General features: G+C 38.3%; 1 protein-coding gene across 2 annotated transcripts in view; it reads left to right on the top strand.

Annotated features, from left to right (window-relative positions):
* tenm2a (teneurin transmembrane protein 2a) overlaps positions 1-13,426 on the top strand; it is a 369,158-nt gene that overhangs the window by 105,230 nt on the left and 250,502 nt on the right. For both annotated transcript variants that reach the window (XM_065271749.2, XM_065271750.2), the window contains exon 3: positions 4,058-4,333. In XM_065271749.2, the coding sequence (XP_065127821.2) occupies positions 4,058-4,333 (276 nt within the window). The remainder of the gene's footprint in view (positions 1-4,057; positions 4,334-13,426) is intronic.

Consider the following 13,426-nt stretch of genomic DNA (forward strand, 5'->3'; position numbering starts at 1 on the left):
GAATAGAGCTTAGATAACAGATTAGACCTAGATAGCAATATTTGTGTTTGTTGTTATCAGCTGTGTTATTTTCTAGCTGTGTTCTCATAGTTGTAGACCTGTTCGTGATTTAAAAACTTTATTACTTTAATCAAAAGTGTTTCACGTCCATCCACCACCACAGTGAGGAATAAAGCGACTCTATGAAGGTCTCTTTTAGCCACATCGATCTCCGACACTGTGAAGATTTCTGTCTTAAAGAGCCTTAATGAATGAAATTGCTGCTTTATTTTCTGCTGATTGGAGGGCATGCATTGACTCTTTTAATTACTGTAGAGAAGAAATTGGTTGCGCATGCTTTATCCTTTAATTGTTTTTCCCCCAGCCTGTCCTTAATTGGGACTCCGTGGTGTTTATTGATTCAGTTTCATGTGCCTTGAATTTGGATGGCGTGCAAAATATATATGAGTTAACGGAGGGGAGCTGTCCAGCTTGCTCTAAACGCGGTCTTTCTTTCACGGTCTGTGTCTGTGTGTGTGTGTTAGTTTTATGCGTGTATGACTTTGCCTCCATCCTGAGTCACAGTGGGAAGGAAATTTCACAGCAGGTAAGAGCAGCAGGATAAAATAGACCCCTTAGCTGTGCACCATACATGGCCCAGGGCCAGAGCTGACGTCCACTGATTTGGTCCATAAAATCTCAGCTTCCTGCTGCCCCCTCTTGCTTTATTGGCCTCTGCCTTAATACAGTTTGAATGTGCTCTCTGCTGTTCCTCCTATAATCCTTGTGATGAACTTCTATGTACTTCATGGTAAGAGAACGGGTACTACCAAAAGCCAAATCACATCAGATCCTAGTTTTCAGCATTAAAAGATTTTCAAATGAAACTATTCATCTTTGAGAAATGAACAAATTTGAACATTCATACATAAGAATACTTTAACGCAAAAATTATTTTATTTTATTATATTTTATATCAGTGATTGAAATCAAACTTTGATGCCCCTAATCTCTAAAATAGATTGAGACTTTAGGCTGGATTTTACAATCAGGGTAACACATTTTTAACATTTTCATGGTAGTTAAAAGCATACAAGCCTTGATTCTCCATAATGTATACAGTGAATATTAAACCATTTGTAATTTTTATCAATAAGTGTTTTATTATTATTATTATTATTAATATTATTAGTAGACACTGTGTATAAGTGTGGTGTACAATGGACAACAACTCACCCAAATTATTTATATTTTAAAAATTGTCTTATGCGCTACATATATTTTTCATGCATTTTTTATGGTTTAATTTCAATAATTTAATAATTTAGGAATATTAAGTTGATCCCCATTTGCTCTAATGACATCATGCACTGTGCATCATGTGCAAAACTTGTAGATGCAATGATTCATGCTATCCCAGCATGATTCATAGAGCACTTTGTGTGGTAGTTCACCCAAAAATCAGAAACCCTATTGACTTTCGATAGCATTCTTTTTTCCTACTTTGGAAGTCAATGGGGCTTCTTATTGGTTTGGTTATATTTCTCAAATTATCTTCCTTTTCTGTTCATCACAACAAATAAATATGTACAGGTGAGTGTACAACATGAGAGTGGGTAAATAATGGCACAATTTACATTTTTGGATGAACTATCTCTATAATAAAAAAGAAAGTGTAACTTATTAAAACCCTAACATAAGCAAAGCTATTTGCAATTTTACTTAGAATCCAAAGTTTTTAAAATTGTTTCACATTTTACGACCCCAGTGTGGAAACATCGCAGACCAGGTTGTTGACTGGATTAAAGTATTAGGTTTGAATTGAAGTTTGCATTGACTTCAATGGCCAGTTGTTGATAGGTGATATAATGCTAAGTTTATCAAGCATTTTAAACTCTGAGTACGTAGAGCAGGGGTGTCCAATACGTCGATCGTGATCGACCAGTCGATCACAAAGGCAATGCTGGTAGATCGCACATAAGTTAACTGTGCATGCTGCTCCATGAGCAGCGGAAAACAGATCGCGAAATTGGCATTATGAGAGTAATTGTGAAACAGGCAAGACTTTTTGAGTTGTTGTGCCTTTCTTCTCAAATGTGTTTTTATAAATCGTATGCCTGCCCGCTGCAGCTCAGTCGTCTAACTTCTGAAATTTACCAGGATGCGCATTTTTGGCTTTATCAGGAGCGGATCCATGCGCTGTGTGTGCGCGCGCGTGCGAGCAAACAAACGAACGAGAGAGAGAGAGAGAGAGAGAGAGAGAGAGAGAGAGAGAGAGACGCTTCTGATACGGTTGTCCTTTTCTAGTTTGTTTCACTAAACCGCATCTCTGCTATTTTAAGGAGTGCTCGACATGTACTCAAGGACTTTTTTAACTCCTCAAAAAGAATGGAGTAGCCTAATGGGGACAGCCTTAAATTCAATGTATAGATATGCAGTATAGTCCTAACACGCATTTAAATTGTTATTAAAAATGTAACTGTGTTTTTTAGCAGATCTTGTCGGCTTTATCATTTTAAAAGTAGATCACCACACAAAAAAGTCTGGACACCCCTGACGTAGAGGTTCAGTATATTTTGTAGGGCTGTGATGATTAATTGTGTGTTCTATTAAAGGTGGTCTAAGCGAATTGAGGCGTTTTAGACCATAAAACATTTTTTGTTACATACAGCAAACAACTCCTCACTATCTGCTTGCTGCCTGTCCGCTGATCAAACTGTAAAAAAACGCGATCTCTGTAGACAGCCCAGGCTTCACAAACGGCAATAACAAAACAGTGGCCAAACCTACAAACAGAAACCATAACAAAGTGTATCAGCCAATAAACGACAAGAAGGATTTGGGGGTGGGGGTTGGGCGCGTTCATGAAAGCACGGAAGGGAGGGGGAGGGGGAGGAGTTAGCTACGCTCCGTCTGTTTGAAAACAGTTCAAACGTCAACAATAACTAACGTCTCGCAGATTCGCTTAGAGAGCCTTTAAAAAACCTGTCTGAAATCGTTTCCGAATCGCAAGGTTGTGATTATGTGTTTCATGCATAGCTCGTTTGTGTACCATGGTGTTTTGGCCAGTAGAAAGTCCTTATCAATCTAAAATCATTAGAAGTAGGGTGGCCATTTGTGCCAGTTTCGCCGGACACGTGCCCGAACATGTTTTTGGGTGCGTTTTTCGGAAGTCACGTTCGTCGACCGTATACGTCATCAAGGTTTAAAATTTCTGGTTGAATTTCAGAAAAGCAACCGTTACATTTCAAGGTAATAATGAAACTACAATGATTGTATGTCTTAAAAGAAATCAATCTTATTTTTCTAATGTATTTTAACTGAAAAGTGAGAACCTCGATAATGTATGCGGTCGAGAAACGCGACTTCCGGGGAACGCACCCGAAAACATGTTCGGGACGTGTCCGGCCGAACTGGCATGAATGGCCACCCTAATTAGAGTCGTTTATAACATGCATTTAAAAACGCAACACTCGTTAAACAAAATCATTCAAAATATTCATGAAAATACCTGAGACAATTTGAAGAACGGCAATATAAATATTCTTATAGATATTTCCTGGAATAGTGTTTGTAATGCAATTTCTTCTGTGGCAGAAATGGAGTTTCTGCACGAGAGCGTCCTCTGGCTTTTGGATGTGCTGGGATTTCACTGTAATTTATTAAAATTCATTTATTAAGAAAACACGCATTTGCACAATTAATAGGCTTTTGCCCAGCTGCACTACTTCCTGAATTTCAGCCAGCTCCTTGTTTCCTGTCTGCCATTATTGGCCAAACTGTTTAATCCAGGTGTGCGTGACCTCAGTAGTCACAACAACAATTATCAGACACACCTGGATTAATCAGTTTGTCCAATAATGGCAGACAGGAAACAAGGAACTGGCTGAAGTTCAGGAAGTAGTGCAGCTGGGCATAAAGCCTATTGTCACAGCCCTAATATTTTGTTGGTTGGTTTTTACTTTTTTAGTTTTGTGTAGCTTGTGCAAAGGCTTGATGCATCCAGGATGGGTAAAGAATTCTTTCAAGTAAATTTAATGGCCAGCAAACTGATTTCGCTTTATTTTTATTGCCTTAGGGAACTTTACTTTGGCCGAGTTGGGCATTTGTGAACCACCCTCTCATCAGAATGCATACTGTCCAGACATCGGTCTCCTACAACGCGGTTACTCTTTAAGCGCCGGCTCCGATGTAGACTCCGATCCGGAAGGCCCAATCTCACCAGAGCGAGCCATCCAGCTATGGGGAGGCCACGGCATCAAATCTCGCCGCAGTTCTGGCCTCTCCAGCAGAGAGAACTCCGCCCTCACCCTGACAGACTCTGAGAATGAGAACAAGTCGGATGACGAATCAGGTGAGAGAGAAAGTGTCAGTGGGGGCGCATAAGAGAATATCTTCTGTGTATGAGAAACTGCGGGTGTGACTGAAATCTTTTAGGCTTTTAGAGTGTGAGGTGTGTGAGAGAACAGATGCCAAAAAATGTGCAACATGTGATAAAAAATTCACATTTTTATTCAGTTAATTTAGCGCTGAATGCATTTCAAAGGGCTTTATATTGCGATGCTCTTACCTGGTTTTTATACTCTCACCGGGCAACGTGATCATTCCCCAACGACCCAAACCGCAAGCGCTTTGTATGTCAAACAGCAGTGATTTAAAGAAAACTCGTGGGTGAAACGTGTGTATAAATAGACTGCGTAAAGCATGACATGTCAAAACAAATTAAAAGAAAAAGATCGAAAGCAAGAATGCATCTTTAAAATGTCAAAGGACGTGTGTTCGTAAAAGAAAGCACTGTTGCTTCTCCCCCTCACGTGTCTCCACACATCTGCCTTCGTGATTGGTATTTTTGAAGACTAAATTCCCTCTCGGTGCCGTTTTGGCAGGAATTCTGCAACACTTTCCTCAATTTCACATTTCCTCGTTAATTCGGCACTGTCTAAAACCTTAACATAGTTTGTAGAAAGTGTCGGAGAAGGTTAATGACAACAAAAACCCTCCTAATTAATTGAGTTCTCACTGTATAAGAACTCAAACAGATCCGTCAGCAGTGAATCCAGCATCACACAAACCCGCTCTGTCAATTTACTACTCAACAGCTATTAAACGCACAAAGAAACACCTTGGAATGTAGTTGTCTTCATCACGCTAGCTGATAATTGCCTCGCAGATAATTGCTAATCTCCCAACCGTTGTTTCTTACCACCATTTTTACGTCCGCTGTGCGGGACGTTTGTGGGCCAAGCATGATCAGTCATCATATCACATAACTGTTTCCTTTGACATCACAATATGTGATAGTATGTGGCATGATGATTACTATAGTAAATTTTACTACTTTTCTTTGTTAGTAAAGCTGCATTGTGACAATAAAAATTGTGAAAGTATTATATAAATACATTTAAATAAAACAACACGAAGCATAACTAAGAGGCCAAATTAATTTTTTTTTTTGCATTAACAATATGGCACAAATGTTGTCAAGCCCTATATTAATTCCTATAAACATCTACTGTTTTACTTTTACAACTTCAATTCATTTGTAAAATAATGTTAAGTAGCATTGCATTGCAACAGTAATTTTTGGATTTTTTTCTTGTGATGTGTTGCTAAAATATTTTTAAAAAACAAAACAAATGGTGTGATTGATCAAGGGAAAAATCAAGCCTTCTTGTACTTGAAATGAATTGGAAACAGAATTCAAGGCAGGATATTGCTTTCATGGGATGTGTTTTCACAAGGAAAAAGGCGTATGTTTAAAATAGAAGCAAGTAAATCTGTCATTTTTGTTTTTCCACTTCTAACATACTTTGAAGCCTCTATCATCGGCCCTTATCTTTTTTGTTGTGTGTGTGCGTGGGTGTTTGGGGATGCGCTTCAATATCTTTCATCCTCTTTTCTTCCTCTATTGGCTCGTTGTACAGATGTGTCAGCAGCGGCAATCGCTATGAAAGACAGGTGTCACTCACCGAGGGAGAGTGAATGGGGTCGAGGGGAAATTTTCATCCATTATCACAATCTGTCTGTCTCTTTCCAAATACTCTCCCAGGCGTAAAGGCAGCTTTCAAAGTCTACTGTCCGCTTCCACTAAAAACCTTCTTTCGTGCTTTTGAGAACTTGGTTTTAGACCTGGGCGTACCAGTCAATCTCAGATTGGGCACACGGTCAAATGTTATTGGGATAGAAAATGGCCACTCTACCTTTTTGATCATTTAAACCAATATGTCTATAGTATATGGTTGTCAGTATGCTGTAATTGCTTCAAACTTGATTTTAGATATAAAGTAAGATGTGAAATAAAATTAACAGAAAACACATTAACAAGCTGATTTATTGCCTAGTACCTGATTTATTGCTAAGTGCCATTTGAGGACAAGTGTAGTTGATGTATAAGAAGCAGAAAAAAACGGGAAAGCGTAAGCATCTGAGCGACTTTGTCAAGGACAAAATTTTGATGGCTAGAGGACTGGGTCAGAGCATCTCAAAAACCGCCGCTCTTGTGGGGTCTGCAGTGGCAAGTACTTATCAAAATAGTCCAAGGAAGGAAAAGCAGTGAACCTGCGACAGGGTCATGAGCGGCCAAGGCTCATTGTTGCACGTGCATGGGAGCGAAAGCTTGCCGGTGTGGCCCGATCCAACAAACAAGCTTCTGTAGCTGAAATTGCTGAAAAAGTGAATGCTGGTTCCGACAGGAAGGTTTAGCGGAGTCCATGTCTCGATGGGTCAGGGCTGTTTTGGTTGCAAAAGGGGGACCTACATAATATTAGGCACGTGGTGATAATGTTATGGCTTAACATCAAGTTGAATGTAAAATCTGTGCCACATGATGTCTGTGAATATGTATTACTGTACTGTACTACAGTGGGAATGATCATATAAGGTGTCATGCGTACAGTAGTGCAGTAGCACAATTTTCACTCTTAAAACAACAAAATATATTTAGACTATTTCAAACACTAATAGAAAGATATCTTCAATTTGTTTCATTTTAAAGAGGAGAAAGAGTGTCAATAATAAATTAATGAGTGTAATTCCCTCAGAATTAGATCAAATAAACCCTTGTCCAACTCTTATCTGTAATATCTCTTTTGTGATAAGAACATACACCTCAATTCTGTTTGATGCAAGGTGAGGTGCACAGAGACTTTAGTAATAAAGCTGTTCTTTTGGCAATTGTGCTATTATGCAGACAGGACGTATGACATCTCTCCAATTGACTGATTCATTAATACCCAAATGGTAATTTCCAAAAATCAGTGGTCTTTATTTGTTTGGGGGCAGCTTTACCCGGCACAGGTGCAGACAGTTTCCGCCATTATCTCTTTAGTAACTTGAGTCCGTACTGGCCTTTTGGGAGGTGAGGAGTGGTAGCTTGCTGACCAAACAGGGATGATGTGACGTCTATCATTTTCTGTAGGCTGCTGTGTTTGTTTGCATAGGTATTTGTACTCCAGCCAGATAAGAAATTATCTCATCATTCTGCCGCAACCCCATGCGAGTTGAGTTTGGCAGCGGTTCGGCTATCAGCGTTTCACGTCACGTTCGGTAAACAAAGCCACCTTGGAGCCCCATGCTGCGGGAGGAGCGGACGGCTTTTGTCTGCTGGATTATTTGTATTCTCCCACACTGATCTAAGCAGCTAAGGAGCTTTTTGAGGACTCGTAGTGTCAGGGATATTCTTCTTTGTGATTTGGTCCTTTTCATTAACAAGAGGGAAAAAGCATTAGAGATTATTAAGTTGAGGCGTAAATGCTTTCACTTTCTGAGCCAAAGATAGAGTTAGGAATAGTTGATTCCATTGTAAGATTGACCTACTAGAAAGGATTTGTTTTCTTTTCTTAATCAGCTCTATTATAAATCATGTTTTGTTTAACATAAGTTTTAGTTAGATGAGGGGGCTGACTCAAGATTTAACCAATCCAGTTGTGCCCCCAATGCAGATGTGCAGCGACAGAAAGATTACAGCATTACGGTGTTATGAACAAGACTCTCTGCAAATAAAAGAAATCAATCCTCTGATGTGAGCATCAGGAGAGGTCTTGTTAATAAGGAAGAAAAGAACATCAGGAGAAGAAGAGAGAAATCAAAGTTACATGCTGGGATATTCATATCTAAGAGAGGAAACTGAAATTATTTGATGCTTGCTAAAATGAGGTGACTGCATGTGGGCTATAGGAGTACAGATGTCGGAAGAAGTTTGTGCGTGTGAGCAGGATGTGTTTAATGAATATTTCACAATTTTGCATGGACTGCTAAAAGAGGAAGATTGAATATTTAGATGTTTACCGGTGGGAGAGCTCTGGGATTTCGTCAGAATTCACACACAATTGAAAACAAATGTCTTACTTGAAGAATAATTTTTTGTATAATGGAAGGATAACAGCATACATCTCTTTATCTCTCTTACTTATCTAATATCTGGCTAATGGAAACTCAATACGAGTCAACTGCTATATAAATGTATTCATTATAAATAGTTATTTTTCTCCACTTTGTTCATTGACATTCACAAATGCTTCAATAGTTATCAATCTCTGAAGACATTAAAAAAAGTCCGTAAACAGGATTCAGATTTAAATGAAATACATTGAGAATGAATCTCTTTTATGTCAGGATTGTGTTTAGCTAAAGTAAAAGCCTCCTGTAATTTTACACAAAGGTTGTATTGACCTTACCATTAAGACTGTAAATGACGTGTAGTAATTTAATGAACGATAAAACACGCGCGCACGCACCCACAAAGTGAACCTTTCTTACAAAAACGGCATTGCACTGATGGTTATAGTATTAGATGGTAATGCCGCACTACAGCACCTTGCTATACTCTATGGCATGGGTCTTCAACTGGGGGTCCGACAGAACTGCAGGGGGTCTGCCAAATGATGTTTAACCACAAGCTATTATAAAAACATAAAAGTAAAAAACGTTACCTGTCCCTTTTAAGTTGTGAAGGTGCGTGCCGCATAGGTTTGAAGGCGCGAGTTCAGTTTAGCGGACCAAAATAAATAACTGAATAAATGTCCACTCAGGAATCAGCAGTAGCGACAGAAAAGCCATCATAAAACAGGTAAATCTTATAGGCTTATATGTGTGTCTTTTTTCAGAATGTTATTTTAGAATCAGTGCGACATGTTGTCTTATCTATATTTCTTACACTGGATGGCTGTTTCATGCTGTTCAGATTTAAAGCGCTAATTCAACAGGCAAATTACACCACCCCGCGTATGCATTATAAACTTCGACAAAACTATTGCTCGCATTTAAAAATTAATGAATCCCACGCCATGATGGTGCTTTGTGCAAGAGTCATCATAGTCAGTTTGAACTCTCTCATCTAAGGGCTCCCGCCCCGAAAAACGTTGAAGACCCCTGCTCTATGGCATAAGAAATAATAAAGAGTTTAGATGCAAAACCCTTTTAGTGCATCTAAAATGTTTTCTTGTAAATATGCCTTGTTTTTTCCAGGCTTTTGTGGTTAGGTCTCATTCTATTTAACAAAATTTAACTAAGTGTATGCATGCATAGCAAGACATAAGACAAAAAAAATAATGGATAAAACTAAAATCATTGCAAATGATGAAAGTCAGAATTTAAAATGTTAAAATGAAACTGAACCAAACATCTAATTTTTGACCAAGGGGAATTTTAGCTGCTTTTGCCTATGAACTCTTTAATTACATTTTCATGTGCTTTGATTTGTTTAATGTTAAGGGACAGTTTTTTTTCTGTAAACTTGCAGACCTGGCAAACCTATATGCTTTATTTTGGTAATGATAATGAAATTTATATATAAATATATTTACAATGGTACACTCCCAGAAATAAAGGTACAAGAAGATACAAAAGATGTCACCAAGGAAACTCTTGTACATTTAAGGCATAGTGGTTCCTTAAATGTACACATTGGTACCTAAGATATACATACTGCTACCGCAAAGGTACATATCTGTACCAAAATGGTACATACCTGTATATTAGGACCATTTTAAAAGCTACCATCCTAACGTCAGATAATGTTCGGTAGTGTTTTATAGTGCTTATTATTTACCTGTTCCTAGAGGGGCGGTTTCCCGGACAGGGTTTAGGTTAATCCAGGACTAGGCCTTATTAATATTAGGTAATTTAAGAAGTTTTTACAAACATACCTTACAAAAACACTACAATTGTGCATCTTAATACAAAACAATGTGAACAAAATATGTTTAAATTAAACAGGACAATGTGTTTCAATTAAAGCAGCCTAAACATGCATTTTAGTCTGGGGCTAGGATAAGGAAACCGCCTCTAAGGCTATGTCCACACGAAGCCGGTGCATTCCCTATCCGATCATTTTTTTTCCTTGCTCTAAAAAAATATTCCGTAAACACAAAACCACTGAAACCGACTGAAAGCGATGTAGTATATATGCCGGACCAGTATGGGGCGCTGTAATTCTGCCACAGATATACACTATACACGGAGAAGAAGACTTTGAGCATGCGCATAACCAACGTATGGTGTTGTCCATTATCGCTTGTTGGTCACCACAATTGCATAGAAGCAATAGATTTTGCTGTAATAAAGCTAGTAGGCTTTAGTAGCTTCTGTAGCACGAACACAATCACGTAGTCCGCCATTATTGTTGTTGCTGTTACGTGTGACGCTTCCGACACGTGATGTGATGACGTTTTCGCTTCACAAAATATACGGATTAGATGTACAGACGAAACCGCAAGGGTGTCGGTTTCAGATTTATCCACTTTAGGACCCGGTTTCAAAAAATAGCGGATTCAGTCTCCCAAAACGCCGGATCTGTGTGGATGAAACGCCAATACGATAACAAATTTATACGTATACAGTGATACGCGTCTCCGTGTGGACAGCCCTTAAGTATTTAGCACAAATGTACAAAATAGTACATGCACACTATCCTATGTGTTTTTAAATACATTTATTTTTGCAAAAAAAAAAAAAAAAAAAATGATTTGAAGTAACCATTATAATATCATCTGACAAACACCCACCCACTAAAGAGGCAAGACAAATAAAGAGAAAAGTGCAGCACTTTTCATTTTCCCAAACGTTTTAGAAATTTACAGGCAGCCGGCAGCACGCTCATAAAGCTCCCCATACCGTCTTCCAACGCAGGTGATGCGAGAACACTTGTAAATTTCTACTGCAGCATCTACGCCCAGGAAAGAATGATTAAAACATTCAAGTGATGATATAAGAGCCTGAATATTGATTTAAGCATTAAATATTCCCGCCATTTACAACTCTACCACGAGACTTTCGGTCTTTTATGCTTCCCGTCGAACATTGGATTTGAGATTGCCGTTTCTATGTTCATTACAATTCAGCTTTAGTTAATGAAACGAACCTGGGCCGACTCGGGGGCTCTTTATGAGCGTGGATCAATCAGGTCCTCTGTAAATCTGAAGTTAACGGCCACTTCTCATCTCGATGCGCTGTGGAATTTTCTGCCGCCCACTGGCCGACCATCAGACATTACAATATATCATATGGGGCGGGGGGTAGGGTGAAGATGGAGTTATATTTAGCCGTGTGACCTTTCGAAGACATACATCTGTCTGTCTCTGGCAGTCTTTGTGTGCGTGTATGCTGGGATGATTATTGTTTACTGTTGACAGTCTTGGTTCTAATGTCAACTTTGAGTGCTCTATTAGTCGAGCGCACGGCCACACATACACACAAAGACATGTATAGATCTTGCAATCTGTAAAGCTACAGAAAGCCTGTGTTTTATATGAAAATTTGTGAGTAATCAACACGTTTCTTCTTTAGACTTTAAACACCGCCTTTTTGTCTTTCTGTTTATTTTAAAAATAAAAGCCTGCACACGCATACATGCTGAACCCTGTGGAGTAATTGTGTTGGGGAGCAAAACAATAGCACTTTTAAAGCACTTTTATCTGCATCAAGACCAATTTACTCTCGCAGTCCCCAAAAACGACAATTTCCATCTCTATCCAAACAGTATGTGGCCCGTGCCACACCTGCATCAGTGAAGGCAGATGTGATTGTAAATATTACATTTGTATAAAGGCATAAAGAGTTTATTTTGTAAATAATTCTGGGTTTTTTCTATTTAACACAGCATGCATTTGCATCTGTCTTTCCCCTTACTTGTCTTTCTTTTTCTATATTTGCAGAATACACAAAAAGTCTGTGTTAATTTGTAAGACATGATCACGGCACTATAGAAACAGAAGTTTGATTGTGGGAGTGTGGTGTTCAGCTGCTGTGGCTGATTACTTGCTGGAACATTTGATGTCTACAATGTGCTCTAATTCGCTGTTGTAATGGAAGTCGTCAGCACTAATTCTCAGCTTTGATTTTCCACAAAAGATAGTGATTTAGCATCGCCCGGGGCTCCTCAGGCACCTGATGTTCTCCTCTCAGGCTTGAAAGCTATTTTTATTATTATTTTTGAGGATGCATTTATTACAGCAGTCCAATCATTTTTATTTTTATTTTCTGTGGTCATTCATTTCACTTTTTCATTTAATTTCCTTCAAACACAATAATAATGCCAGAGAACTGCTTTCATTAACAAGTTCTGATAATGAGGGATAACAGGATTAAACTATAGTAATGTGATGTATTTTTGAGTAAAACAACATTTAATTTAGCTTCTAGTTCATGGCAGCTATTTTTATATAATATCTACACAAGTATAGTAAAAATAACAAGTACTTAGTGTTGTCACAGTACCAACATTTTAGTAGTCTGTACCGATACCAGTAAAAATGTACAGTTCTCTGTACCAATTTTGGTACCAAAGCAAAACACAAAAACATGCTAATTAAACACTATTTTATTATTAAAGTTATAGAATAAAATAAAATAATACTATAAAACTCATTATAAAACGGGCAGTTCTGGTTTTTCATTCTGATTGGTTGAAACGCGTTCTAAGCCGTGATAAAATACACTGGTAACCTCACGGTTCAGACCACATTACATTAGTATCACTGCGCCACTGTTGCTGCGTACTGATTTATGAAAATAAACACCACAGTCTTAAATCATATTTTTAATTTGTCTACAATTGCACAATTAATGGCGATATCCCGATAACCGTCAATAAATATTGTTGAGTCATCTCGTCGATAAAGAGAAAACGTTGTCTGAAGAGTTTATAACTCAAGTTCATACGTCCGCTATTATCCACTGGGTGGCGATCTTACCCAACTTAAACACTGACGCATTCACTCAACACTGAAAACACAGCATGTAAGTTTTGATGGCTCAATCTGATCTCTTACATAAGTTATTCACAAATATGGAATTATCTCCGCTTTTAGCTAAAAAAATTTGAGAGGTGATAAGAGAACAAATGAAGGTAGGATGAATGAAACGTTTTTTTGTTTGAAAGCGGATGGTCTGCTCTTTCATTTGATATTTTATGTTTATTTAAAGAAGATAATTTTTCTGCAAGGCATTA

Source organism: Paramisgurnus dabryanus, chromosome 16 (assembly GCF_030506205.2).
Source record: "Paramisgurnus dabryanus chromosome 16, PD_genome_1.1, whole genome shotgun sequence".
In the NCBI taxonomy this organism is placed as follows: domain Eukaryota; kingdom Metazoa; phylum Chordata; class Actinopteri; order Cypriniformes; family Cobitidae; genus Paramisgurnus; species Paramisgurnus dabryanus.